General features: G+C 50.9%; 1 protein-coding gene and 1 long non-coding RNA gene across 3 annotated transcripts in view; both read left to right on the top strand.

Annotated features, from left to right (window-relative positions):
- Positions 1-26510, top strand: part of Csf1r (colony stimulating factor 1 receptor) — a 30997-nt gene that overhangs the window by 1518 nt on the left and 2969 nt on the right. The window contains exons 3-17 of one of the 2 annotated variants that reach the window (XM_005074686.4): positions 3149-3406; positions 3753-4037; positions 4656-4792; positions 5392-5551; positions 7446-7635; positions 10148-10263; positions 10390-10510; positions 10629-10819; positions 12658-12770; positions 22210-22336; positions 22423-22527; positions 22934-23044; positions 23902-24064; positions 26099-26184; positions 26302-26399. In XM_005074686.4, coding sequence (XP_005074743.1) covers positions 3149-3406; positions 3753-4037; positions 4656-4792; positions 5392-5551; positions 7446-7635; positions 10148-10263; positions 10390-10510; positions 10629-10819; positions 12658-12770; positions 22210-22336; positions 22423-22527; positions 22934-23044; positions 23902-24064; positions 26099-26184; positions 26302-26399 — 2261 coding nt within the window. Of the gene's footprint in view, positions 1-3148; positions 3407-3752; positions 4038-4655; positions 4793-5391; positions 5552-7445; positions 7636-10147; positions 10264-10389; positions 10511-10628; positions 10820-12654; positions 12771-22209; positions 22337-22422; positions 22528-22933; positions 23045-23901; positions 24065-26098; positions 26185-26301; positions 26400-26510 lie in introns of both variants that reach the window. The other variant, XM_005074685.4, reaches the window with a different exon arrangement.
- LOC110341759 lies at positions 5568-6571 on the top strand. The gene is made up of 2 exons (XR_002383750.2): positions 5568-6011; positions 6232-6571. It is a non-coding gene; the product is annotated as an uncharacterized LOC110341759 (long non-coding RNA).

Here is a 26510-nt window from a genome sequence, read left to right as displayed (position 1 = left end):
CTTGAGTGGTCCCAACAGCTGGACTGCCCAGGTGGCCATGGTTAGACAGGACCTGGGTCAGAAAGGCCCTTTCTTAGAAGGCATGGGTAAAGGGTCAGGGTGGAAGACAAGAGGTTACAGCCTTTCTGGCCCAGGGTTCTAGGGTGGGGAGTTTGGAAGGTGCTGGAAGAGAACATCCCTGAGCGAGAGAGCATGTGAATAAGCAAGCGGAAATGCTAAAGGGGGACCCAGGGAAGACCAGAGTGGGTCTCCCCAGCCATTGCCTTCCTATACACACCCCCCCACCAACTTCTTGGGCAGCAGAAGCTGCTTCAACACTACCATCTTGGAGGGTATCAGGCTATGGGTGAGGACTGGCATAAAGGACCCGGGAGTGACCTAACGTTACATCTAGGCTCCACCTGGCCTAGCACACATGTTTTATACCATGCCACCTGCTTATTTGGAAGGAGGATAGAGAACTTGGTAGGGAAGGACAGTCTCACTCCTGTCCCTGGGGAATTGGTGCTACTGGCCCCTGGCAATACGACAGTCCACTGAAGGCCCTTTGCTGCCTCAGCTAATCTCTCTGGCTTGTGTACTGGTACTTTCCCATTAGAAAGTGATTGTATACATTAGGAAGCACACATTCTTATAAGATTCTTTCTCGGCCGGGCGGTGGTGGCGCATGCCTTTAATCCCAGCACTCAGGAAGCAGAGGCAGGCAGATCTCTGTGAGTTCGAGGCCCGGCTGGACCGACAGCCTCCAAAACAATACAGAGAAACCCTGTCTCGTAAAACCAAAAAAAAAAAAATTCTTTTTCTCACTCCCGACAGTCCTGTGGATTCGAGCCCACTGCTCTTTCAGTCTTTATCTAGAGGACTGCTTGTAGGGCTGTGTGTGTGTGTGTGTGTGTGTGTGTGTGTGTGTGTGTTCCATGTCCAGCTCCAGAAAGGCTACTGGCGGGCCCATGGGGGCTCCTGAGGGGGTAGGAATAGTGTTGAAGCCTTAGAGGCAGAGAGAGATGGTCTCTTCTCTTTGGCTGGTGTGCAGGAGGTTGGGGAGGTGCCTCCTGGAACTGATGGTGTATGTAGGTACAAAAAGCAGGTTCGGGTCATGGGGAGGATTTGAGAGGGACATGTGAGATGAAGAAGGGACAGGCATGGAGGGGTCAGTGGTCATCAAGTGCTCATCCAAGGGAAGGTAGAGATGACGAGTGGGCTTCCTTCCTGGCAACCATGCCAGCAGGAAGTGAGAGAGCCGTGAGGTGGATCCGGAGTTCGTCAACCCTTTTCTGCGTAAATATCCAGGACAACAGGCTAGGAAGACATAGGGAAGAAGCCTCTCCCTAAACTCATCTGGAGGTCAAGACAGGAGACCAAGATAAGCAGAGCAGAGCAGCCTGGGCAGGGGAAGGGAAAAGTGTCTGGAAGATAAGGCGGGAGCCAGGTCTTAGAACCCAAGGTCTTATCCTATGACCTTAAGGGTTATACTCCTTAGTTACCATCTGGAAAGTTCAAGAGGGATGTTTGCACAGGAGCAGGAGGTCTTATATGTTCTACTGCCATAGGTGGACACTGGAATTGTTCCCACCAGACAGAAGAGAGTGTGAAGCCCCGAGGGTCAACAACCTCTCCATCTAGCAATGACTATCAAGGTCCCTAGCCCTAGTCAATGTGAGCCCAGGCCAGGGTGAAATAGTTTGTCCCTCTTCCTGCTAGTCACACTGCACAAGAAAGCCACCACCTACACCAGCAGTGACAGTGTTCTCTCTATTCTACATCTGGCTGATCGGAAGCTGGGGCAGATGGGATTTGAAATCAGAGCAGACATTAAACCAGGCTGAAATCATTCGAGAGAAGAGACTTCCATCTGGCTCGTGTGTGTGTGTGTGTGTGTGTGTGTGTGTGTGTGTGAGTGAGAGAGAGAGAGAGAGAGAGAGAGAGAGAGAGGCCTCCTGAGGAGTGGTTGCAGGAAACACTGGGGTACTCTGAGGGCCTGATGCCCTTGGGCCTGCCTTGTCTCTGCATCTCTACCATCAGCTGGAGCAGGAAGGGTTGACTTGTGGAGGTCAGCAAACAGGACAGTGACACGGGGCAGGCGTCTTTGCACCCAGCACACTGTCCCCCTCTCCAGGAGTCCCTTACTATGCGGAGAGGGCCAATGGCCAGGAGGGCAGGGAAGCAGAAGTGAGAACGCCAGTCTAGAAGGGCCACAGGCTGGGCGGAAACCAGGGCCAGCTGGGTGACAACAATGTGTTTCCGCCCACACAAGCCGATGGTGCCTGCCGGCCTCTCGGAGGCCTTGAATCAGTTCTCACTTCCCTCCTTCACCCCTATTTCAGGCCTGGGAAAATTGCTGACACTACAGAGGCAACTAGCCTCCTTCCTTAAGACCTGACAAGTGTTTTAAGTTCTCCTTTCTCCTTCAAGCAAATTTTCCTTAAAAGAGATTGGCTGCTGAGAAACCCGGCAGGTGCAGAGAAGTGAGAGCAGAGTGGGTAGCTCAGCAGTTTTGTTCATAAACGTGAGTCCCGGGTCTTTACTTGGCAGCAGGTGATGCTGCTAAGACTTCCTGGTATCTGGACAATCTAAGTGCTGGGAAGGTGTGATCACTGTCTGCATTGGTAGGCTAGGAGACAAAGTGAGAAGGATGGATGGCCTCTGGCCATCCCACAGGGCATGGACCTGATGTCCAGTGGTTAAATGTGGGCACAGCAGGAGACACTTGGAGCCTCTCTCTCTACTGGGCTAAAAACTCACATCTTGTCTTTTTTCCCAAGTGAGGGAAGTCAGGACTTGGCCCTCTGTCTTCCCATTTGCTTGTTTGAAACTTGTCTTGCTTGGATGGGACCCTGGGCTTGGCTCTGCAGTCACAGCTGCTTTGTACATAGGATTGATGAGGAGGTCCTCTCCTGGGGTGGGAAATATGCAGAAGGCTGGGTCCCCAGGGCTCTGTGGGGAAACCTTCACATGAGGCTAAGGAGGTTCCCAGGCCAGTCTCAGAGGAGAGGCCCTGGACAGATGCCAACAGATTTGGGGGTTAAGTGAAGGGTTGGTGAGGCAGACTCATTGAGTATTAGAGCTCTCTGTCAGAGCATGGTCCAACTCAGTTGGGGGACAGCAGGGCTACATGCCAGGCCTCACCACTGTCTGCTGCCTCCTTTAGGTCAGGGGGCCCCTGTCATTGAGCCCAGTGGCCCAGAGCTGGTTGTAGAGCCGGGTACAACGGTGACACTTCGATGTGTGGGCAATGGCAGCGTGGAATGGGATGTTCCTATCTCTCCCCACTGGAGCCTGGACTCACAGCCTTCTGGAAGCATCCTGACCACAAGAAATGCCACTTTCAAAAACACTGGGACCTACCGTTGCACTGAACTTGAAGACCCCAAGGGGGGCAGCACCACCATCCACTTGTATGTCAAAGGTGAGGACTCCAAATTCCCTGTATTGGGCAGGAGGGCTAGCCTCTGGCATTAGCATGCACAGTAAGCCAGATTTAAGCTTGTGAGTTTGAGCATTGGCCATGAACAAGCACCTATACAATGGTGCTTGTTCACAGGTGAGGTAGATTTACCCCCACTTTCTAGGGGCTCACAGGGGTTGAATCTTTTTCTGAGGTCACATAGCAACAAGTGCCCTGGGTACAGCAGCCAACCTGGAATGCTCTCTGAATGGCCCTTTGTACAGTATGACTTTTGGGCAAGTATTCAGCCTTCTGAGCCTCCCCATCACTAATGTTCAGTCTTCATCTTGAACCCTCCTCTGGCCAGATCCGGTCCGGCCCTGGAATTTGGTAGCAGAGAAGGTGACAGTGTTTGAGGGCCAGGAAGCTGTGCTGCCCTGCCTGATCACCGACCCCGCCCTGCAGTCCACGGTCTCACTAGTTCGAGTCAGGGGCAGAGCAGTCCCACGCAGATTAGCCTACTCCTTCTCACCATGGCAAGGCTTCATTATCCACAAGGTTAAGTTCATTGACAGCTATGACTACCAGTGCAAAGCTGTGGTGAACGGCATGGAATCCCTCTCCATCGGCATCCGGCTTGAAGTGAAGACAGGTATGTATAACGGGAAAAGCCTGGCCAGGCATGGAAGATGGAGGGAGAGCTTGTAATGTAAAAAACATTGCAAGAGAGAAAGATGCTATGCAGCAGAGCTCACATGGAGGTTTTTTTTTTAATTAGGAGAAAGGGATCGTGAAAAGGGGGAAGGGGACTGGGGAGACTGGCCTCTGGGGACAGGAGCAGCAGAAAAGAGATAAATAGGGGGGAGGACATGGGGACGGAGACAGGTAGAGAAAGAGAGAAAGGAATGGGGAGAGAACGGGGTGGGGAATGGGAGGACAAGGCCCACCTTTTAAAAGGGAATGTAGTGAATGTGCACAGGTGGTGCTCTTACAGGCTGCAGCTGAGAAAGTATCCCGTCAGGACCCCAAGGGCAGGCCAGTACAGATGCCGGAATGTTAACAGAGCTGGCAGCCAGGGGTGTGGGGAGGACAGAAACAATCCTCTTTGTTCAACTACTCATTTCTCTCCAGGGCAAGTGGGGTGAGGTGTGCTGGGTGGGACTCTAACCATGAGACCAACTGCTATAAACTAACCAGGGTAACTGACCCCATGGTGTTGGGCACAGTGCCAGTGAGCCTAAGCGTTCATAGGTTGAATTTCTGGCCTCAGTCCTCCCAGGGCCCCCAATTGTGCTGCTGGAGGCTACTGAGCTGGTGCGGATTCGTGGGGAGACTGTCAATATTGTGTGCTCTGCCACTAACGTGGACCCTGAATTCAATGTTTTCCTCAAGCGTGGAGACACCAAGGTCAGTCCTCAGGGGAAGGAGATGACGTGGGGAAGTCTGCCCGTCTTCTCAGCACAGGGGCATCCTCACCTCAAGCTAGCTTTCTGGGCTGGAGACATGGCTGGGGCTCAAGAGGGCAGAGAGGAGGGCCTGAGACCCTGTACCAGCAGCCGACTCGGGCTGCTAGGTCTGGGGGTGGCATCTAACCCCTTCCAGAGATTACCCTGCATCTTTGCTACAGCTTGGGGAGCACTCACTTCTGCCAGAATGAGGATTCCTAGGCTCCCTTAGAAGCATGGGGCAGTTTGGCTATGTCAGAAAGACTTCAAGAGGGAAGATGAGGGTCCCCAGCAAGAAATGCAGAGGCTGCCTCTTAGAGTCCTCACTCCAATGTGCATCATGTGTGAGGTGCAGCCCTGAACCCTTGCTGTGTGAGTCTGTCCACTCTCATTTTAACCCAGGGCCAGGGGACCAGTATTCATCCCATTTTATAGATGAAGCAATTGAGACTCAGTTTAGTCCCTTGCCAAGCATGGGCAGATCATCATTTTAAATGTGGGGGATTTGAATACAGAGCCTAAACAAGTTTAGTATGTCACCTCCATTCCTTCTATCTACAGCTTGAAACCCTCATATACAGTGACTTCCAAAATGACCACTATAAAAAAGTCCTGACCCTCAGACTCAATGCCGTAGACTTCCAAGATGCTGGCAATTATTCCTGTGTGGGCAGCAATGGTGTCGGCACACGCACGGCCTCCATGAACTTCAGGGTTGTGGGTGAGCATCAGGTGGCGGGGGGGGCTGTGGCTGTTAGATAGGATGGCTTGGTCCTGGAGCCCCATCTTAGGAGACTTCCTAGATCCTCAACCTCCCTCCAAGCCCTTGCAGAGCATGGGTGGTGGTTCACTGTAACATACTCTCTTCTGTGTTGGGACTGGAGCCCGGCAGCCCCCTGCTGCGATTCATGTTGGCTCCCTCATTCCCAAGAACGTGGGGTAGCAGCGTCACGTGAACACACAAACAGATAATACTTCTCTGCTGTGATTGTGAGGGAAGCATTGTGTTCCCTAAATGCCAATGGTCCCTCTAACTGGGGCCTCCAAGCCGGGCCAGGAGGAGTGTGAGTGGAGTAGTTGGGCCTCAGCGAGAAGGAGAGGAACAGCATGTGCAAGCTTGGGAAAAGAGCCCAAGCGTCTCGGAGACACAAGAAGTAGCTGAGAACAACAGATGTGGAAAGGTGTGAGTGATGACTATGGGGGAAGGGAGATGAGACAGGAGCCAGGTGGCAAAGGAGCCTTAACAGAGTGGGTGGAGAATTTGCATCCCGCCCTTTTGAGAGGTGGGGGGGGGTAATGAGGGAGAGGGCTGGGAGTCTGGGAGTCAGGAGCACCTGCCTCCAGGTGTCATCAAACCTTGCTCTGCCAAATATTATGTCCATCAACCTGTTTGTGCCTCAGTTCCTTTACCTGAAAGATGAGGATATTGATAGTAGATGCCTGTATTTGAAAAGTCTACAAGAAGCCCTGATAAGATCCATACTGCTGGAGCGTGCGAGCAAATACAATAGAAGACTCGCCCTGGTGGTGTGCGGAGGGAAGCTAAGAACATCCACAATTGTGGGTGCAGGACAAGCTGGAGAAGGTGGTGAGGGTGCCAACCACAGGGATGAAGAATGATGGGTGTAAGATGCCCTCCCATTGTCTGGCGATTGAGGGAAGCCGTGGCACTCCACAGACTGAGAATCCCACAACCAAGCAGTTCTACAGTGTGGGAAGAGGCTCTGAGTGTGGTCTATTAGTGTGGCTGCTAACAGTCCAAGTGTTGAGAGTCAGAGGGGAGGAGAGGAGGGAAGCATGAATCACTGGCCTCAGAGCACACACCAGGAACCCCTCAGAACTCTGCACGGTAAAGGGAAGAGAGGCGGACTCACGCAATGTCATCTCTCTGTTAGAGTTCTAGCCAATTTGCTTCCTAACTTGGGCGTCAGTAGTCACTCAATAAATGCACAAAATGCACGCATGGTCTTTCAACTTTTGGCCAGAAGTGTGTTCAGGCTTGAGGCAGAGGGAAAGCTCCGAAACTTTGGGCAAGAGAGCTCCAGTTCGTAGAGCAGCTGTTGGGACATTAAGATAGGTCTGTATGCTGTATTCAGGGAATGAGTTTGCCAGTGAAGCTGGGGTGGCATGAACGAGAGATACCATATGAGGTCAGAGCGGTAAACTGGGCAGGTAGTCGGTCCAATGGCTCTGAGATCCCATGTAAGGACCGAGGTCTTTTTTTTTTTTGGAAGAGGTGAGAAAGAGGTTTGAGCCATGTAGCATCATGGTCAGACTTGGGTGTGGCAGATTAGCAGGGCTTTCTGGTGCTCCGTGGAGGACTGTCTACAGGGAGAGAAAGAGGAGGAATTCAATTAGAGGCTATCCCAGTGGTCCAAGCTCATGTGGTCCAAGGTGATAACTCTAGACTCAAGTGGTAATGGAAGTTCGAACAGTTGAGTGGATGAATGGATGATGATGAGAGATGGGTGACAGAGGTGAGTCCTGGCTGGGGCTGGAGACCGTGAGACAGGAGCACAGATATGCCCAGAGCCTGGGTCGAGGGGTAGATGGTCCAGTGAACAGAAAAGGAGGCCATCTCCCTACTAACACCAATCTCCTGTGTTGATTTCCAGCAAGTGCCTACATAAACTTGACCTCTGAGCAGAGCCTCTTGCAGGAAGTGATTGTGGGTGAGAGCCTCTCCCTCACAGTCAATGTAGACGCCTACCCTGACCTACAGAGTTATAAGTGGACCTACCTAGGGCCATTCTTTGAAGACCAGAACAAGCTGGATTTTACCACTCAAAGGACCACCACATGCAGGTACTGCCTATCAGCCCATGGACTGTGTGTGCATGAGTGTGTGTGTGTGTGTGTATGTGAGTATAGTATGTGTATGAGTGTGAGTGTGTGTGGAGTGTGTATGTGTGTATGAGTGAGTGTGTATGAGTGTGAGTGTGAGTATGTGTGGAGTGTGTGTGAGTGTATGTGTGAGTGTGTGCATGTGTGTATGAGTGTGTGTGCATGTGAGTATAGTATGTGTATGAGTGAGTGTGTATGAGTGTGAGTGTGTGAGTATGTGTGGAGTGTGTGTGAGTGTATGTGTGTATGAGTGTTGTGCGTATGAGTGTGTGTGTGCATGTGTGTGAGTATAGTATGAGTGTGAGTGTGTGTGTGGAGTGTGTATGTGTGTATGAGGATGTGTGTGTGAGTGTATGTGTGAGTGTGAGTATGTGTGTATGAGTGTGTGTGTATGAGTGTGTGTGTTGCATGCGTGCCTGTGCATGTTTCGGTGTGTGTGGCGTGTGGTGTGGGGAGGGCGTTCGGCCAGAGATGAGGATGCTTGTGTCCTGTCTGTGCTGTTCCACCGTGAGTGGATCCCGCTTCCTTTTTATTCTCATTTTACCTGACTGTGCGAATATCAGTCCTCTGCGTCAAGTTGTCCTATCCCCTGCCCCGTGTCTCTGGGGAGCCCAGTGCATTCCTCTACTGTTTCCCAGTAGCTGCTCTATAGTTTCTGGGTGTGCATGTTCTCAAGGTCCCTTGGGACCTCTCAGCTTCATCTCCTGTCCTTTTTATGGACAAATCCAATGTAGGAAATGACTGTGACTTCCACCCCAAGATGCATTGGAGATAACAACCCCACAAGTCACCTGCCACATTCACATGGGGACAGAGCAGAGGGATGCAAACATTCATTTGCTAAAGGATTAACCATCCTGAAACCCTCCTAGGCTCTGGGATATTTTCGGGGTACATGTTCCCTCCATACCTATCGTGCGGCACTACTCTACTCTTAAAACTTGGGTTGGCCCTGTGACCCCCACAGTAGAGATGCTGCCTATCTCTGAATGGAGCATGTCCATGAGGTTCTTACTCTCCTGACCCAGGGCCTGAAGCTTGTTAGCTGAGCACTCTACCACAGAGTCAAATCCCAACCTGAGGCAACTTTTCAGTAAGTGAATCCTAGTCCGTCAGTGGCTGTAGCCCTTGTCCAAGCAAGAATTAGTACTTTGCTATCATTAGTGCTGACAGTGGTTAAAAAGCACTTGCTGTTCTTGAAGAGGAACCAGCTTCCATTTCTAGCACCCATAAGCCTTAACTGTCTGTAACTCAAGTTCCAACAGACCTGTTGCTCTCTTCTGGCCTCCATGGGCAGCAGACACACATGTGGTACACATACATACAAGCAGGAAAAAAACATTTATACCCATAAAATAAAATATAAAGTTAAATCTTAAATGTATTTTAAACATTTATTTCATTTGATATATTTTGTGCACGTGTGTGCGGGTGCACGCGCGCGCGCGCGCACACCCATGCCCCTTATGCCTGCAGAGGTCAGAAAAGGTTGCCAAATCTTCTAGAACTGGAGATTTATAGATGGTTGTGCTGGGAATCAAACCTGGGTCCTCTGCAAGAGCACAGTACTCTAAACCAATGAACCATTTCTCCAGCCCCATTTAAAAATGTGTTCGTCACCTAAAAAATGCATTCATTAGCTGAGCATGGGGGCAGATGGCTGCTATCTCAGTGCTTGAGCAACAGAGGTAGAGGGATCAGGGGTTCAAGGCCAGTTCTAGAGGCTACACAGCAAGTTTGAGGCCAGCCTGGTCTATATCAGACCTTGTCTCAAACAACAGCAACAAACATACTCGTAATGGACAAATTATTCATTAGAGACTAAGAAAATCAGTCAAAGGTGACCTTTTGCTTTGGCATTTGTTTTTAGACTTTTCTATAATAAAGAGCACCATTAAATTAAGTGCCTATAATGAGTCAGATGCTTGGCCAGCATTCTAAATGCACATCCCTTCAACCCTCAAGCCAATCCCATGAATTAAAAGACAAAACAAAACCATCAGAATCCCATTGATCCAAAGAAGACTACAGCAGTTGAATGTCTGTCTAAAGCAACACAGCCAACAATGATAGCATTGGAATTTATTTGGCCTCTGGTTTCTGTAGCTACACAGCTCAAAATCAGCCCTGTCTCTTGTCTCTGTCACCATCCCCCGGGACCAGGGATTTTCAGTAGGGGTTGTGGTGCTTGTGAATGCTTAGTGCATTGGTAAGAAGGAAGGACTTGTGATATACCTCCCAGGACCTTGCGGACATCATCTCCAATAACCCTTTGGGGAAACAAAGAATACTATTAAAATGAGAGGACAGTCAAGGACCTAGGGTAGGTGGTTTTTCCTGTCTCAACAGCACACTCCTGAGGACCTGGCTCAGAAAAGGCCTCTGTGCCCTGAAATCCTAACAAAGGACAAGCCCCTTCCCTGTACAGGATGCCAGCTCATAACAGTAGCATCCCTTCTTCACTGTCTTGCAGGTACACATCCAAGCTCATCCTAAACCGCATAAAGCCCCTGGAGGCTGGCCAGTACTCCTTAATGGTCCAAAACAAGGCAGGCTGGAACAATCTAACCTTTGGGCTCACCCTGCAATGTGAGTGACAGGGACAGGCTGCCCATGGTTGGGTGTACTAGGAGGGGTAAAGGTAGCACGCTCAGGGCAGATGAGACCTCACCCCAAAGGCTGATCCTGCCCTCCTCCATCTCCTCTCTTCCTCAGATCTCCCAGAGGTCAGTATTAGAGGGACGTCCGTGAATGGCTCTGATGCCCTGTTCTGTTATGTCTCTGGGTACCCTCAGCCCAATGTGACATGGATGCTGTGTAGGGGCCACACCGACAGGTCAGTGGGCTTAGCTTCCCTCCCTGGGCTGAGCATCTGGGTGGGGCACCCAATGAGTGAGGGGGGCACACTGATACGGAAGGCCCCAAAGCCTTGAGTCAAAATCTGTTCTTTCCAGGTGTGACGAGGCCCAGGCCTTGCAAGTTTGGAGAGATGCACCCTCTACAGTCCTGAGTCAGGAGCCCTTCCACAAAGTGACCATTCAGAGCCAGCTGCTTGTTGGGACCTTGAAGCACAACACGACTTACGTTTGTAGGGCCCACAACAGTGTGGGGAACAGCTCCCAGCCCTTCAGGGCCATCTCTGTAGGTAATGCATCCTTCTCAGGCAGAATGGGCATCAGGTATCCGGGGACTATTTGTCCCTGAAATAGGAAAAATTAATAAAAGTCTAAAAACTTAGACCACAAAGCCCATACTGGAAAAAGAGTTTCTGAGCTCTTCTGAGCTCCCTAAGACAGCACAAAGGATAAGGCCAAATAAAGGACTGAGTATGTGACTGAAGGCCCAAGACCAGATAACACACCATCAGCTGTGTCAACATTTCTTTGTCCTAAAGAAAACCAGATAGCCACCGATTCATGGTTGTAAAAGTTCCTGGCCCAGGGGATAATTAACCTAATGTCCCCCTACAATATCTTGTTTAAACATACAGTTATTGTTTTATCTTGTGTAACTACAGAAGCTTTGTAATCTCAAGGCTTTCAGCCATATGGTCTTTCCCTTTAAAAAAAAAAACCCTTAGCTGTAAGCCACATTCCACTTGCTCCCTAGCGAGTGGGATTCAGACTGTGGCTTGAATAAAGGAAACCTTTGCTTTTGCATTCAGTGAATCGCCTCCATGGTGCTGGTCTTTTTGATGTTCCACAAGCTGGGCATAACAGTCCCCTCACCTCCAGTCCAGGGATTTCTACTTGGAGGAGGTCCCAGCTATGTCACCTCTGGGTCACCTTGGATAGTCCTGAGCCACAGAGCTCCAGGGATAGCTACATGGAGAGGTTCAGAGTCCCTCATGGGGCATTGAAGAGGAAAGGGCAAGATTGGGGAATTGGAAAAAAAGAATTAGACAGAGACACCCAGACATAGACTGAGAGAACCAAGAGAGACTGAGAGATACAGAGAGAGACCAGCAAGGTGATCCCCTAGTCTGGCCCTTTGGGTCCTGCTCCTCCCTGCATTCAAACTCATGTGAGGGAGAGAGGAGTTGAATAAAGAAACTCAGCTGATCCCAAGTTCATGTCTAGAGGGGATGCTTCCTCCACCCCTCTCCAGCTCCCTCTTGTTTCCTGTCCCTGCCCTATCCTGAGACACAGTCCTTATCAGGGCCACTGTGCAAGGGTTTGCCCAGTGCTGGTGTGGAGCCTACATCTGGGCCTAGTCTCACTCAGAAGCCCACAGCCTCCACAGGCTGTTAAACTGCTGGGATTTGGCACCTACTGTGTCAGGGCCTGGGTAAAGCTGTCAATTCAGATTGACCAGGGCAAGCCCTTGGCTTCTGCTTGGCTTGGGGATCATGTCACTTATGTCCTCAGTCACTAACCTGGAGCAACTGTTGGCAGACTATTGCCCCTGTTGTCTGTGAATGCTGTGTCACTGCTGGTGGTGGCAGTTTTAAGTAGTGAAGCACCACTGTGATGAATGCTGGCACTATACCAGGCATCGCCTCCATAACCCCTCACCCACTGGCAGCAAAGTCCCTTCAATTTGGAAGGATAACACACCTGAAATGTTTAGATAAGTTCTAGTTTGATGTCACTCATTTACTAAGGGGATCCTGGCTGGGCATGGAAATGAACTGTGTCCTTCATACCAGGATTAGATGTCAAGATAACCAGGATTAGAGGTCAGAAAGGGGCGGAGACTTGGAGCCCCTGAGCTAGCTCTCGGACTCAGTAAGTTGCTGAGCTCCTAAGGCCACACAGGGAAGCTGCAGGAAAGCTGAGGAAGATTTGGGTAGACCCTCCCTGCTCCCCCCTAAGCCTCTCTATCCACAGGCTCAAGTGATAAATCCCCACCACTGGGGTTTTCATACAAGCTGTGGCTGGGTACCTTGCCAGCCTGATAGAGAATTTTCATGCACTGGCAGAGGGATGGGGCTGAGTACCCATCACCCCACCTGCTCACTCCTCTGTCTCCCTCTTCCAGAAGGAGTCCATCAATTCCCTGATGAGTCCCTGTTCACTCCAGTGGTGATAGCCTGTATGTCTATCATGTCTCTACTGCTGCTCCTGCTGCTGCTGCTCCTGTACAAGTACAAACAGGTGAGATGGACAGTGGAGCTGGGCTGAGGAAGCCAGATGTGGTGACTGCTGCTCACACTAGCTCATTCTAACAGGCTGTCTTGTAACTGGGTTCTTCATTAGGCATCTACTTGTGTCAACATGGGATAGCACCAAGGAGCTCCTGGTGCACCAATCCTGGGCTTTACCATTGGGGGCAGGAGAAGGTGTACAAGTAAGGGTGTGCCTAAAAGGTGCCTAGCTCTGCCTGGCTCTGCCAATGGGACCACAGGGCAGTGGGGATGTTGGAGCTCCTTTCTCATTCTGTAAACTGAGGTTCATGATGGCAGGTTGTCATCAAGATTCTCCAACCTGTATATATAGAGGAGGGGTAGGGTGTCAAAGATAGTGTTATGCCCAGTTTGCAGGACCCCAAAAAAACCACCATCAAGGAGGCAACTCACTGAATATAAAACGAAGGTTTCTTTTATTATCAAGCTGCCCCAAGGATTCTGCTCGCTTGGGAACAAGCAGAATACAGCTTACAGCTAAGGGGGGAGGCTTAAAGGGGAAGACCACAAGGCTGAAAGATTACAAGTTTCCGTGGTAAAGCAATAACCATATGTTTAAGTAAGATACAACTGAGCAGGATATGGCAGGGGATATAAGTCTGTTATCTCCTGGACCAGGGATTTTTGCAACCACGAGTTGATGGCTGGCTACCTGGTTTCCTTTAGGACAAAGGAATGTTGTCACAGCTGGGGGTGTGTGAACTGGACTTTGGCCTCTGGTCACATCTTCAGTTCTTTGTTTAGCCTCTCTTTTGTGCTGTCTTGAGGAGCTTAGAAAATTTCTCTTTCTTATATGGGCTTTGAAAGCTAAGTTTTTAGAATTTATTAACTTTTCCTATTTCATTCTCCCCCTTGGCTTCTACATCAAAAACCAACCCCTTGGTTCCCGGTGGGTAATTTTATAACCTCTGGGGAAGCTTGGGGCATGGGTTGGTAGACCTGGGATCTCTGGACCATTAACTGAATAGTGCCCAGATGATCCCTAATGAACTGGAGTAGCTTATTAACAATATAGGGGCCGAATATTAGCAGTAAAAGAAGTATCAGAAGGGCACCTGTGAGGGCAGGGTGGTTAAGGAGGGGCCTCAAAGGGGTGGTGATAAACCCTAAGAGTCATTAGCTGACAGATTATTCTAGGGATGTGACACCTGTGTCTATTGTCATTTTGTCCCCTATGTAAGGGAGTTTCCTTCTGTCTTAGCATCTCAACCAGGGAAAAGGGATGATGCATTCTTTCCTGTGCTTCTTCCTGCTGACTTTGGGGCATTGTCAGGGGTCCAAGAAGGCTGAAATGCTAGTCAAAAGCAAAAAGGTAATTTAATCAATAGGGTGTTTATCAAAAGCACCTGGTTCATGGACTCTGTTGAAGAGACAGAGTGTGCTCACAGCCGCTGGACTGATCACATCAGCAGCAAGTCCAGTCCTCGCAGTCTCAGCAACTGATGTTTGGAAAGACATATTCCTTGCTGGGCATTGGTGGCGCACGCCTTTAATCCCAGCACTCGGGAGGCAGGCAGATCTCTGTGAGTTCGAGACCAGCCTGGTCTATAAGAGCTAGTTCCAGGACAGCCTCCAAAGCCACGAGAAACCCTGTCTCAAAGAGAGAGAGAGAGAGAGAGAGAGAGAGAGAGAGAGAGAGAGAGAGAGAGAGAGAGAATCAAGCTAGGAACAGAAGCTAAAACTTATGTACTTAATTGGAACTTTCAGGCCCACAGTTTTAGTGATCGGGAAGGGCAGGAGTCCCAAGACCAGGGGAGAAAATCCCATCCTCAGTAACAAACAGGTGGGATAACAAAAGCTGTACTTATCTGGAGTCCTTTTGACCTGTGAGAAGTGGATCCAAGCTTTATGACTTTTGATCCTCTGAAGCCTATGTGAACGGCCGCATGAGAGGCGAAAAGGAACAGAAGGTGGTGGTGGCAAAGGGAGCCGCGCTCGCTACCACGCCCGGTGATCCCATGGGTGTCAGTACAGGGCTGGAGGTACAGTGCAGGAGGAAGAGCAGCGCTGGCTCATAACCTGTCCTATAAAGATGTGGGCCCCAGCTCTTTCCCAGTGTCCAGTCTGCTTTTTCTCCCTGCCTCTGTGAAGCTGATAACCAGCATATTACATTGTACCCCTGCGGTGGACCAAGCAAAATGGGGAACCCCTCCTTTTCATAGCAGGGGCCACAGGCATCTCATTGGTTGACATGAGTGCGTGTTCCTGTGCCTACTGTCTTTAAATTTCCCACCCTAGCTACCAGGGTTTGCCAGTTGATCCATCCAGTGGACTCACAACCCCAGCCTGCACAGTATCCTTCTCTGGGGTCTCCACATTTAGCTTGCTGGGTCTTGGAATGGTCATGCCTGGGACAGACACAGAATCCTAGGCCTTGGGTTGTAGCTCAGGCCCCGGGAGAACTACAGCCATATCCTGGGAATGGCTGCTAATCCGAGGGGTCGAACTCATTGCCCACCAAATCGCACAGATCTACATACAGGTCTACATACAGGTCTACATACAGGTCTACATACAGGTCTACATACAGGTCTACATACAGGTCTACATACAGGTCTACATACAGGTCTACATACAGGAAACCAGGTGTTCTTGGGATGGTTGCTAGATGAGGTAGAACTGGCCAGTTTTCCAGTCCCGGTGTTATCAGCAGTCAGGTGGTGTTGATCAGCAGTCAGGTGGTGTTGACTGGTGAATGCAGGTAGTAGGCTGTGGGGGAGGGGAGAGGTGGGTGAAGCAACCTCCCTTTGCAGTTGAAACTTGAGGGGGTTGGTGGGCTGTCTGGCGACTCCACAGGTGTCCCCTTGTAGTCCTCGGGGGTGGCAAGGGGATCTGCCAGTCTGGCATGGGGGTAGTGGACCCAGGTGACAATGCCATCCACCTTTAGGGCAGTTGGTGTTTCCATCATACTACATAGGGCCCTGTCCATCTCGGTTCCAGGGTCCGGTGATGTTGGTGTCTGTGTACAAGGACCCAGTCTCCCGGCTGGAACCTGTGGGGTTCAGGGAAAGCAGCAGCTTCATAGATAGCCCTAAACTGGGACCATACCTGTATGTGGGTCAGCTGTAAGGTTTGGATAGACTAGAAGGGGTCTTGGTCATCCAGTTCAGCCAAGAGTTCAGATTGGAGGTTGGGGATAAGAGGAGGAGGTACCCTGAACATGATCTCAAAGGGAGTGAGACCCATTTGGTAGGGGGAGTTCCATACCCTGCAGAGGTCAAAGGCAAGGAGCCAACCAGTCTACACCAGTCTCTAAGGTCAATTTAGTTAAGGTCTCTTTTAAAGTTATATTCATTCTGTCTGCCTGTCCTGAACTCTGGGGTCTATATACGCAATGTAATTTCCAATCTGCCCCCCATGCAGTGGCTATTCCCTGACTTACCTTAGAGATGAAGGCTAGTCCGTTGTCTGACCCCAGCAATGCAGGAAAACCATACCTGGGCAGAATGTTGTTAAGCTTCTTTGTGTACCGTTTCATGCCTGACCAGAAAAGCTTCTCTGCCCCTCTCTAGTGAAGATGCTGCTGTCAGTGAACCAAGTCTCTTTGGAGCCAGGCAGCGGGACGTCTCTTAGATCCAGTTGGATGCTGTATTCTTGTGTCGGGATTTCTGCGCAGTCATGGGTGGGGGCCTCTAGATTGGGGTCTGGCAGTGAGGTAGCCAGGTTCAGGGCGGTGGGCACCTGGAAGGTGATTCTTGCAGGATTTAAGAGCAGAGTTCTGATAGTGTACCATATGCGCTGCTCAGCCAGCAGTCTGGAGGCTGTTTGAGCATCCCTCTAAGGCTTGGGGCACAGCTATAGTTAAATTCTGTTACCTTGCCAGCATCTTTCTCCAAGAGGACTGTAACCACAATCATCCGTAAGCAGGGTGGTTACTCTGCAGCTACAGGATCCAGTTCTTTGACAAGTAGGCTACCAGTTGCTTTCAGGGGCCCAAGTTTTGAGTAAGGATTCCCTGGTTCAGAAGCTGATAGATGTTGGGGGTGATCCCCTTTTCAGCTTCTGGGGGCATGGGGTATTGGTAGACACTGGCTGGTTCAGGTTTCGGCTTTAGCTCTACCAAAATCAGAGGCCGGTGGCTAACCAATCTGATGCCACCAGTCTCTGCCCAGGCCTGAGGGTACTTAGTTAGCCATTCAGAGATTACAGGCTCGGGAATGACATTCTCCTCTTGATGCAGCCTATATTTCTCAGGCAGGCTGGTGGTTATAAAGATTTGCACAGGGGAACTGTCCTCATGCCTGAGTTCGGCCTCATGTCCAGAGAAGGAAACCTAGACTTTCATTTTGGTGAGGAGGTCCCACCCCAGGAGAGAGTAAGGGTATTCCGGTATGACTGAAAAAGAATGAGTTACCTGGCCAGTTACCAGATTTACTGTTCTTCGGGTAGTCCATTGATAGGGCTTGGTGCCTGTAGCCCCTGGAATCCAGGTGGTTTTGTTAGTCATTGGCCCTTCTGCTTTAAGAACTGAATTTTCACTCCAGTATCCACCATAAAATCAATTTTTCTCCCTTCTACCTTTAGGGTTACCCTGGATTCAGGAAGGGGGGCTGAACTCCATCTCCCCTAATTGCTGTCATCCCCTTGAGGGAGCGCTGGGAGCACTCCAGCAGCCTGCCTTCTCTTTCGACCTGGTGACCATCCTCTTTGCAATAGGCACATTGCTCTTTCCTTACCTGTGGTGGTTGTCTGGATCCTGACTGAAAGGCATTGCTTCCAAGGGGCTGTCTCGTGTCAGTGGCCTGGAGGATCTCTTAATTCTGCCTGCTGGTGGGCTTGTTGCTGTTCCAGGGTTCTGGACAGGCTTTTTCCTTGTTTCTCATCTCTGGACTATCATAAACCTTTGCCACTGCCACCAGGTCCCTGAGGCACCTTTTCTCTAATCTCTCTATTGACAGTAGCTTTCTCTTAATATCTGGGGCTGTCCAATTAATGAAAACATATATCACAGCCGTCTTGGACTTTCTGGCCTCGGGATCACACAGGATATAACTGTGAAAGACCTCCTGATGCCTTTCCTGGTTCATGGCCAGACTTTTCTCTGGACCCTCTCTGTCATCATACACCCTAGACATTTCATGTTGCCGCTCTGAGACCCGCCAACAGAGTCTGGTGATAGACCAGGAGCCTCTCCTTACCTTGGGTGGTATTATAATCCCAATCAGGATGGGTAGATGGGACCTTGGGCGGTATTATAATCCCAATCAGGATGGGTAGATGGGACCTTGGGCGGTATTATAATCCCAATCAGGACCCAATCAGGATGGGTAGATGGGAAGGGCATTAATGACTGCTGGGCCAGTAGATGAAGCTCCTGTAAGTCCTGGAACCAATTTCCGGGATACTTCCAGGACCCTGTTTTTTTTTTTTTTTTCCTTTGGTGTGGTGGGTAGAACATGGAGGAGCTGCTGCTGATAGTCATCCCAAGTGGATTGATGGGTAAAGAGAACAGTTTCTAAAAAATTAATCAGGGCTCGGGGATTATCTGAGAATGGAGCATTCTGTGAACGCCAGTTACTAGTGACAAATGGCCACTAGTGAAACAGCCGATTTCCTGCAGCATCAGGAGGTCCTGCAGGGCAGAGGGGAAAGGCTACAGCCTCCGCCTGAGGGGTAGCTGCCCTGCCGCTGTGTGTGGCTCACACAGGGCCTCCCAGGCCTCTGGCTGGGTGTTTGACCTGCTCTGTCCATTCTGCTGCTCTTGGAGGTTCCTGCGAAGGTAAGGGGAACGGAAGGAGGGGGCAAGATACCAAATTCATTAGTTTTCTCCTGAAGGGTAGATTTGGTGTTAGAGCTCGGGGACTGCTTCGGTGTGACCGCCATCACCTGTGGGGTGGAAGGAATGGGGCGAGGGAGAAAATGTTTGACCCATGGAAGAGGCTCCTCTATGAGACTTCACCAGGTAACTGTGTATAGTATCGGGTCAGGATGAGCAGCACAGGGTTGGAAGACTGTTTCTTCTGCCCGGGGCCATGAGGTTGGAAAGACCCTTCAGGTGGCCAGCCCACCTTCAAAGCCAACCATTCAGATGCGCAAAGAGAGCCCATTTGTTCTTACAGACGCTTACACTGTTGTTGTGGCCGCCATCTTCACATTCTTCCAGTGGGCCAGGTGAAGGTCTAGGGGGAAGAGGGGCTCTGTCCCATTGTTATTTGTCAGGAGGGGTGGGTCCATAGGATTGAGACAACACAAGTAACACACAATACGGATGTATAACACAGTACAACACAGAGAGACTGGGGCCCTGTCCAGAATCTCCAAAATCTTGCAAGAACCTTCAGATGGCTAGCCAAACACCGGCAACTTGGTCCTCAACTGGGTCTCTTACTAGAGTGCAGTCCCCGAACCCTTGCCCTGAGTGAGGAATTGGGGTATCCCTCTAACTCCCCACAGGTCTTGCCCTGCTAACACACCCATCGGCCAGTTTACCTAGATTTACCTAGCATACCTAGAGAAAAACTCACATTTAATGAACACATGGCATTCACAGAAAAAACGTACGCTTAACAAACACAAAATACTCACTAACCAGTTGGAAATGAAATCTTTGGGGTCAGGGTCCAGAGGGTTTTGGGGTTCCCAGACAACACACCAGATGCTATATCTATTTCGCAGGTCCCTCAAAAGACCACCACCAAGGAAACAGCTCACCGAATGTAAAAACAAAGGTTTCTTTTATTATCAAGGATTCCGCTCCCTCGGAAACAAGCGGAATGCGACTTACAGCTAAGGGGGGTTTTTAAAGGGGAAGACCACGAGGCTGAAAGCCTCAAGATTACAAGTTTCCGTGGCAAAGCAATAACCATATGTTTAAGTAAGATACAACTGAGCAGGATATGGCAGGGGATATAAGTCTGTTATCTCCTGGACCAGGGATTTTTGCAACCACGAGTTGATGGCTGGCTACCTGGTTTCCTTTAGGACAAAGGGATGTTGTCACAGATGGGGGGGTGTGAACTGGACTTTGGCCTCTGGTCACATCTTCAGTTCTTTGTTTAGCCTCTCCTTTGTGCTGTCTTGGGGAGCTTAGAAAGTTTCTGTTTCCAGTATGGGCTTTGAAGGCTAAGTTTTAGACTTTACTAATTTTCCTATTTCAATAGCACTCACTGGTGGAGCCTGTGGTTCCATGCAAGGAGGAAGTTGGCTGCAGACCCAGTTAGCTCATGCACGTTGGGATGGGAGCGTGGTTGAAGTTGGTATCTCCTTGACCACACACCAAAGTGGCTGGTTTCTGGGTGCTACCTGACACCCAGACATGGCTTAGTCACTGCCATGGCTACCTGACTCTCAGAGATACACAAAATCCTTCCTTATTTGAGTCTAAAAACTTTCACTGGTACCCCATGAGCACCGGGACCCTACAGGCCTTTGTGCCTTGGTTGACTGGCATCACCTGATGGTGGTCTAGAGCACCTCAACTCTCTCTATAGTGCCATTTTTTGAATAGTTTGTTTTCATTTCCCATCCAGGAAATGTAATTGCCTCTTAAGCAGTCCAAGGCCAGGAGACCTACAGCCTCAGGCTGCTCTGTTCCCCACACCTTTTGATGTCCCCTGGCTGAGGTACCCCTGAGGGAAAGACCTGAAGGAGTCAGGGCAGGCAGCAGTTCTCTTCTGGACGGGCCTCTTCCCAGGTGACTTGGTCCCACCTGTCTATCGCCCAGATCTGGGTGAGAAGGGGCCTGTCTGTGGAAGGGTTCTTTTTGCTCAGGGCTGAGTCATCACAAGAAACCACAACAGTAGGGGAAGAGGAAGGGGTAGGCGTCAGCTGGCCATGGGGACAGGGACGAGGAAAGGGAGAATGATGGGTGTGGAGGAGGGAAGGCAGAACGAGAAAGAAGCTATTGGAGAGATTCTGGGCCCAGTCCAAACTGCAGCAGGAGGATCCGTAGAGCTTGCAGTGGGAGGTGCCCAGGTCTCCACCTTTCCCAGGTTCAATACCTGTCCCACACAGCCAGAGGCCTGATGGGGGGGAGATCTGATGTCTCCATGTTCTCTTCAACCCATGTCAGGAAATCGAGGGGATTTAGGGATAGTGTGAGCAACTGGCGAATTGATATGCAGTGAGGATTTAGCCAGGCCTGGCTTCCGGGAAAGGCTCAGGGAGCCGCTGCAGCTGGCATTCCAGTCGCCACCCCGATAAGAAGAAACCTTACAGGATGGCCCCCAAAGACCCTGGGGACAGGAAGAATTCCTCAGGTAGACAGAGGTTCAGCACTAGAATCAGATGACCTGTGAGCTTCCAGCCGCACTTGCCTCCCCCCTCCTCCCTCTTCTTCCCCCCTCCTCCCTTCCCGCATTGCCCTAGCAGAGGAAGGAGGGCTGAGTCAGCCCAGCTGCAGAAAAACAGGGAAGCAGAAGTGGAGAAAAACAGTCCTAGCCACAGAGACTCCTAGAGATGCGAGACAGAAGGGACAGGAGGGTCACCCAGCCTGAGGGAGCTCCTTCCCAAGTCTCACCTCAGCCACTGAGGGAGCTCCTTCCCAAATCTCACCTCAGCCACTGAGGGAGCTCCTTCCCAAATCTCATCTCCTCAGCCACTGAGGGAGCTCCTTCCCAAATCTCATCTCCTCAGCCACTGAGGGAGCTCCTTCCCAAATCTCCTCATCTCAGCCACTGAGGGAGCTCCTTCCCAAGTCTCATCTCCTCAGCCACTGAGGGAGCTCCTTCCCAAATCTCATCTCAGCCACTTTCCTCAAGCCGTAACATGCAGACACTTTGTTGTTTTGTATGTGTGTTTCTTGTTTGGGTGCTGGGACTTTACAGCTTTGAGGATAGCCTCAAACTCCTGAAGCTAAGGCTGGCCTTGAACACCCCATCCTCCTGCTTCCAACTCCCAAGCATTAAGACTACAGTATGTACTGTTGTGACCAACTAGGTGTTCCTTATGTCAAATGTCCAGCTAGAAGTTCTTCCTTGTGGGTACGGGAAGTCTCCTCTGCTTGTAAGACTTCAGTGACAGGCTACTTCCTCGCCAGCCCTCCCTCATTCACTCTTTAGCTCCGTTCACTGATGCACCCTTGTCCAGTCCCTAACACCCCGAACAAAACCATCGTCACAAAATACTTGGATGAGAGAATGGACAGGTTTGTGAATGAATGGATAACTCTCAACTTCTACCCTCTGCCTTGGCCCAGGAATTATCAAACTCAGAGGCATCAAGGCCTCCAGAAATGATCTTATCCAAGTCTTTGAATGAAGAGCTAAGGAAACTGAGTTCGGAGAAGGGAAGGCCACACAGTAAGGGCAGAATCAAGCACAGACTAGCTTTTGACGCTGCCCGCAAGACGCCACACTCCCTCTCAGCCCACAGCAGGCTGGGAGCTTCTGCACTGTCCTCTCCTGCTCTTGGTAGGTGAGATGCAAGGCCTGCCCGGCGGCGCATCAGCCCCATGCCCTTTCCCTCTGCAGAAGCCCAGGTACCAGGTGCGCTGGAAGATCATCGAGAGCTATGAGGGGAACAGCTACACCTTCATCGACCCCACCCAGCTGCCCTACAGTGAGAAGTGGGAGTTCCCCCGGAACAACCTGCAGTTTGGTGAGAGGGGGCATCATCGGGACGGCGGGGGCTACAGGGACCCCGGTGGGCCTCAGGACCCCAGGGAACCTGTGTGTGTGTGACAGGTAAGACTCTCGGAGCTGGTGCCTTTGGGAAGGTGGTGGAGGCCACAGCCTTTGGTCTGGGCAAAGAAGACGCGGTGCTGAAGGTGGCTGTGAAGATGCTGAAGTGTGAGTGGAGGCGGGGCCGCGTGGGGGGCGGGGCTGGCTCTGCGGTGAGTGCACGAGGTGCCTGCCACTCTCTAAACCTGTTGGGACCTGGGGGATTTTAAGTTGGCACTTGACTTCCCGACTGAGCTCCAGCTCCTTGTGACCCCTGGTTCTGAGGGTCTCTGTCCACCTTTTAGGAGGAATGGGCCTTCTGACTGAGCCCAAGGGAGGTTAGGGTGAACAGAAGCCACCTGGGGGAATGACCCTGTCACAGCTAGGCTTCCTCCACCCCAGGTTAGCTCAATAACAGGCACAATCTCCTTCCCCGTCTGTCTTCCTCCCTCCCTCCCTCCTGTCTGTCTGCATTTCTCCTCCCTCTTTGGATTCTGATCCCTCTGGGTGTCTGGGTGCTCCATCTCCCTCCCAGCCACGGCGCATGCTGATGAGAAGGAGGCCCTAATGTCAGAACTGAAGATCATGAGTCACCTGGGACAGCATGAGAATATAGTCAACCTCTTGGGAGCCTGCACTCATGGAGGTGAGAACTTGACAGGAATGGGGGACTCCTGGTCTTGGGTATCCAAGGGTCCCTGGACATCTGGCTCCAAGTTCTCCTTCTCATCTGCTCTAAGTGTCTGTAGCATCCCTGTCTCTAGATCTGATATTCCTAGCATGGACTCATAGACAGTAGGAGCTGCTCACAGGTGGGTGATGCAGGTAGCTATGTGCAGTTCCCTGAGCTCACTGGGGAAGTTAACATGAACTCCCCAATCTACCTTTCTCCCTGCCCACCCCCAGATTTATCATTGTTTTTGTTTTTGGGTTTTTTTTTTTTTTTGACAGTGTCTTCCTATGTAGCCCTGGCTGTCCTGGAACTCACTTTGCAGACTAGGCTGGCCTCAAACTCACAGAGATCTGCCTGCCTCTTCCTCCAGGGTGCTAGGATTAAAGGCGTGCACCATGCCTGACTTAGATCTACCTTTTAAGAAGCTCCTATCCCAGATGTGCATGCCCCAAGACTCCAACTTACCTCTCTCCTCTTCACTATAGCAGCTCCGTCCTATACTGAACTGCCATTCCCCTCTGAATAAAGAATGTTAGGCTACATTTTTCCCCTGGTTCGGAATTTCCTATGTAGCCCAAACTGGCCTTAAACTGGTAATCTTCTTGTCTTAGCCTTCTGAGGGCTGGGATTGCAAGTGAGCATCACCATGCTAGGCTAGGCTAGACTCTTTGAGAGTTCTATTAAGTTTCTATTACGCTTTTTACAGGTAGGGTTATCAAAGCACTGAGAAGCCTGCTCCCAGAGGCAGGACTAGAACTCGAGGCCCCTCTTCACACGGGGGCTGGAGCCTTGGGGTACATCTCTTTCACTCCCACTTCTGGCTGCCTTAGGGCCTGTCTTGGTTATCACTGAATACTGCTGCTATGGCGACCTACTCAACTTCCTGCGAAGAAAAGCTGAGGCCATGCTGGGACCCAGCTTGAGTCCTGGTCAGGATCCCGATGGGGACTCCAGCTACAAGAACATCCACCTGGAGAAGAAATACGTTCGCAGGTAGCTCCCCGGCAAAGGGCAGGGCAGAAAGGAGGCCACGATGGGAAGGGGGTCCCCTACTTCCTGTGTGTCATGAGGAATGCCTACCCCAGGCTCTAAGGCAACTCTGCTTTCTTACAACGCATTCCCGTGGTTCATCAACTATTTGAAGACTTACCATGTTTCAGGAATGTGGAAGGCAATGGGTTCACGAACACATCTTGGAAAGATTCTCCTAGGCCCACACGTGGAGGCCTGACCAGAGATGGGAGGACTTGGGGGAAACGTGTGCTCCTGTTTGTCCCACGGCATGTCTGTGGTGGCTGTAGGACATAATGCCCACTCAGGAGCGGCCAACCTGTCTCCACACTTTTGTGAAGAAGCGAGAACAGAGATTATCAGTTGGATGGAGGTAGCCTGGCCTGTGGTGAGGTTCCTTGTCCACTCAGGCTTCCGTTTCCCCATGTGAGCCAACAGACTGTTGAACCTCTCAGGGTCTTCTGCTGGTTTTGGATTCCTGGAAGCCACCAGAGACTATGGACGGAGCCACATGGGGAAGCAGAGAGAGGAAGACATAAGTTTCATGTTGCCCATGAATGGGACAGAGGGGGGACATGGGCTAAGTCTGCTGTTTTAAGTTGGAGTCTCCGTTTTGGGTCATGGTGGGTGCAGCCCTTTGCTAGACTACCAGGATCAGGCCACGCTGAGAACCAGGGGAATGTACACTGTGCTTATAGTGAAGGCATTGGCTGCTTCTGTGCCCGGGGAAGCCAAAGGAGAAGGTTCCCTAGTTTCCTTCTTCAAGTGTACAATCAAAACATCCCTAGTGTGGGGCATTTCAGGAACAAGTGACATCTAACTCGGTCCTACCTATGGGCCCCAAGTTATGCTCTTGTAGAACTATGGTTTCCAGAACAAGGCGATGGTGGCTGTGCTGTGGATGGATCCTAACAGAGACCCTAGTTTCTTTCCGGAAGCCTGAGGGTAGGGATAAAAACTGAGGTGCTGAGCAGCTCGCTGGCAAACCAGATCTGGCTGGCTGCTCAGCATCAGCAGTGGCTGTTCAGGGTAGGGCAGTGCTTCAGGTGGTTTACCACCCACAGCAAGAGTCTGGGTACTCTGGGTGTTATTGCCTGTCCACTCAAACCTACAGAGACACAATCTTCATTGAAAGAGACTCCCTGGGGCTCAGATGCCCAAGTCATTTTAATCTCTGCTCTAGACCTGGGCAAGTTTAATGCTATGAGTGGCTGCTTGGGGCATGGGGAATGTCAAAACTTCTCCAAGTGGTTGGTTTTAAAGTGTATGGATGAACATGTCTGCATGTGTGAGTACCACATGTGTTTCCAGTGCCCACAGAGGCCAAGATGGTGTCCACCAGATACCTTGGAACTGGGGTCCTGGGCAGTTGTGAGCCAAACCAAGCCTAGAATGAGCAGCAAGTGCTCCTAAAGGCCGAGCCATCTCTGCAGGCCACTTCCTGTGTAATCTTTAATTTTTTTGTCTTATATATATATATATATATATATATATTTGTAACGTTGATGTATGAGCTGGGTCTCTCCATGATATGGGTCCCTGGGAATTGGGCTCAGGCCAAAAGTGTCTTTACCCCAAGCCACAGTGCCAACCTCCTGGAGTGGTTTTTTATGAGAAGCCAGCTGGTGAGATGCTGCGTGGAGAGGTCAGGGAAGGGGCCTGGAATGTACTCCTATTCCAGCATTGCTGCTACTGAGACAACTTTCCATCTTGAGGATGGAGAAGGAAATCCCAGGGGCATGTTGGTTTAGGAGCAACAAAGACCTTCCACAGACAGAGCTGCCAATGACGGAATGGGGTGTCTCTGGCCCTGGGGGTGGCTAAGGGGGGCGCAATGATTGCTTAAGTAGCATGCGGCATGGGGCCCTCCTTATCAGAGAGGCACACTCAAGCTGAACTTTAGGTTCCTTCCCCTCTGCAAAGTGACTAAGGGAGTTCACGGGGCAGCTGGAGGACAATGCCTGGGCTAGGCTACGCAGTGACATTGATCACTTCCCAATTCTCTTTCCCATCCAGGGATAGTGGCTTCTCCAGTCAGGGTGTAGACACCTATGTGGAGATGAGGCCTGTGTCTACTTCTTCAAATGACTCCTTTGAACAAGGTTTGGAGGGACCAGGATGAGGGGAGAGAAGGGTGGATGGGCCTAGGGGCTGGGGACTGGGGACTGGGGCTGAGGAGGAGCAGGGTGTGACAGGGTTGCCTTGACGCCCTTTCCTAGATCTGGACAAAGAGGCCAGGCGGCCGTTGGAGCTCTGGGACCTGCTCCACTTCTCCAGCCAAGTGGCTCAGGGCATGGCTTTCCTTGCTTCTAAAAACGTGAGTCTGGGTAAGGGGAGGCTGAATTCCTACTGGCTGCGGGGATGAAGGGGAGGGGAGCCCCCCCAGAAGCAATGGAGTGGGGGGGTGAAAGAGAAAGGGGACTCCGGG

The sequence above is a fragment of the Mesocricetus auratus genome, unplaced genomic scaffold (assembly GCF_017639785.1).
Source record: "Mesocricetus auratus isolate SY011 unplaced genomic scaffold, BCM_Maur_2.0 Super-Scaffold_6730, whole genome shotgun sequence".
NCBI lineage: Eukaryota > Metazoa > Chordata > Mammalia > Rodentia > Cricetidae > Mesocricetus > Mesocricetus auratus.
This window is presented reverse-complemented; position numbering and strand designations above follow the sequence as displayed.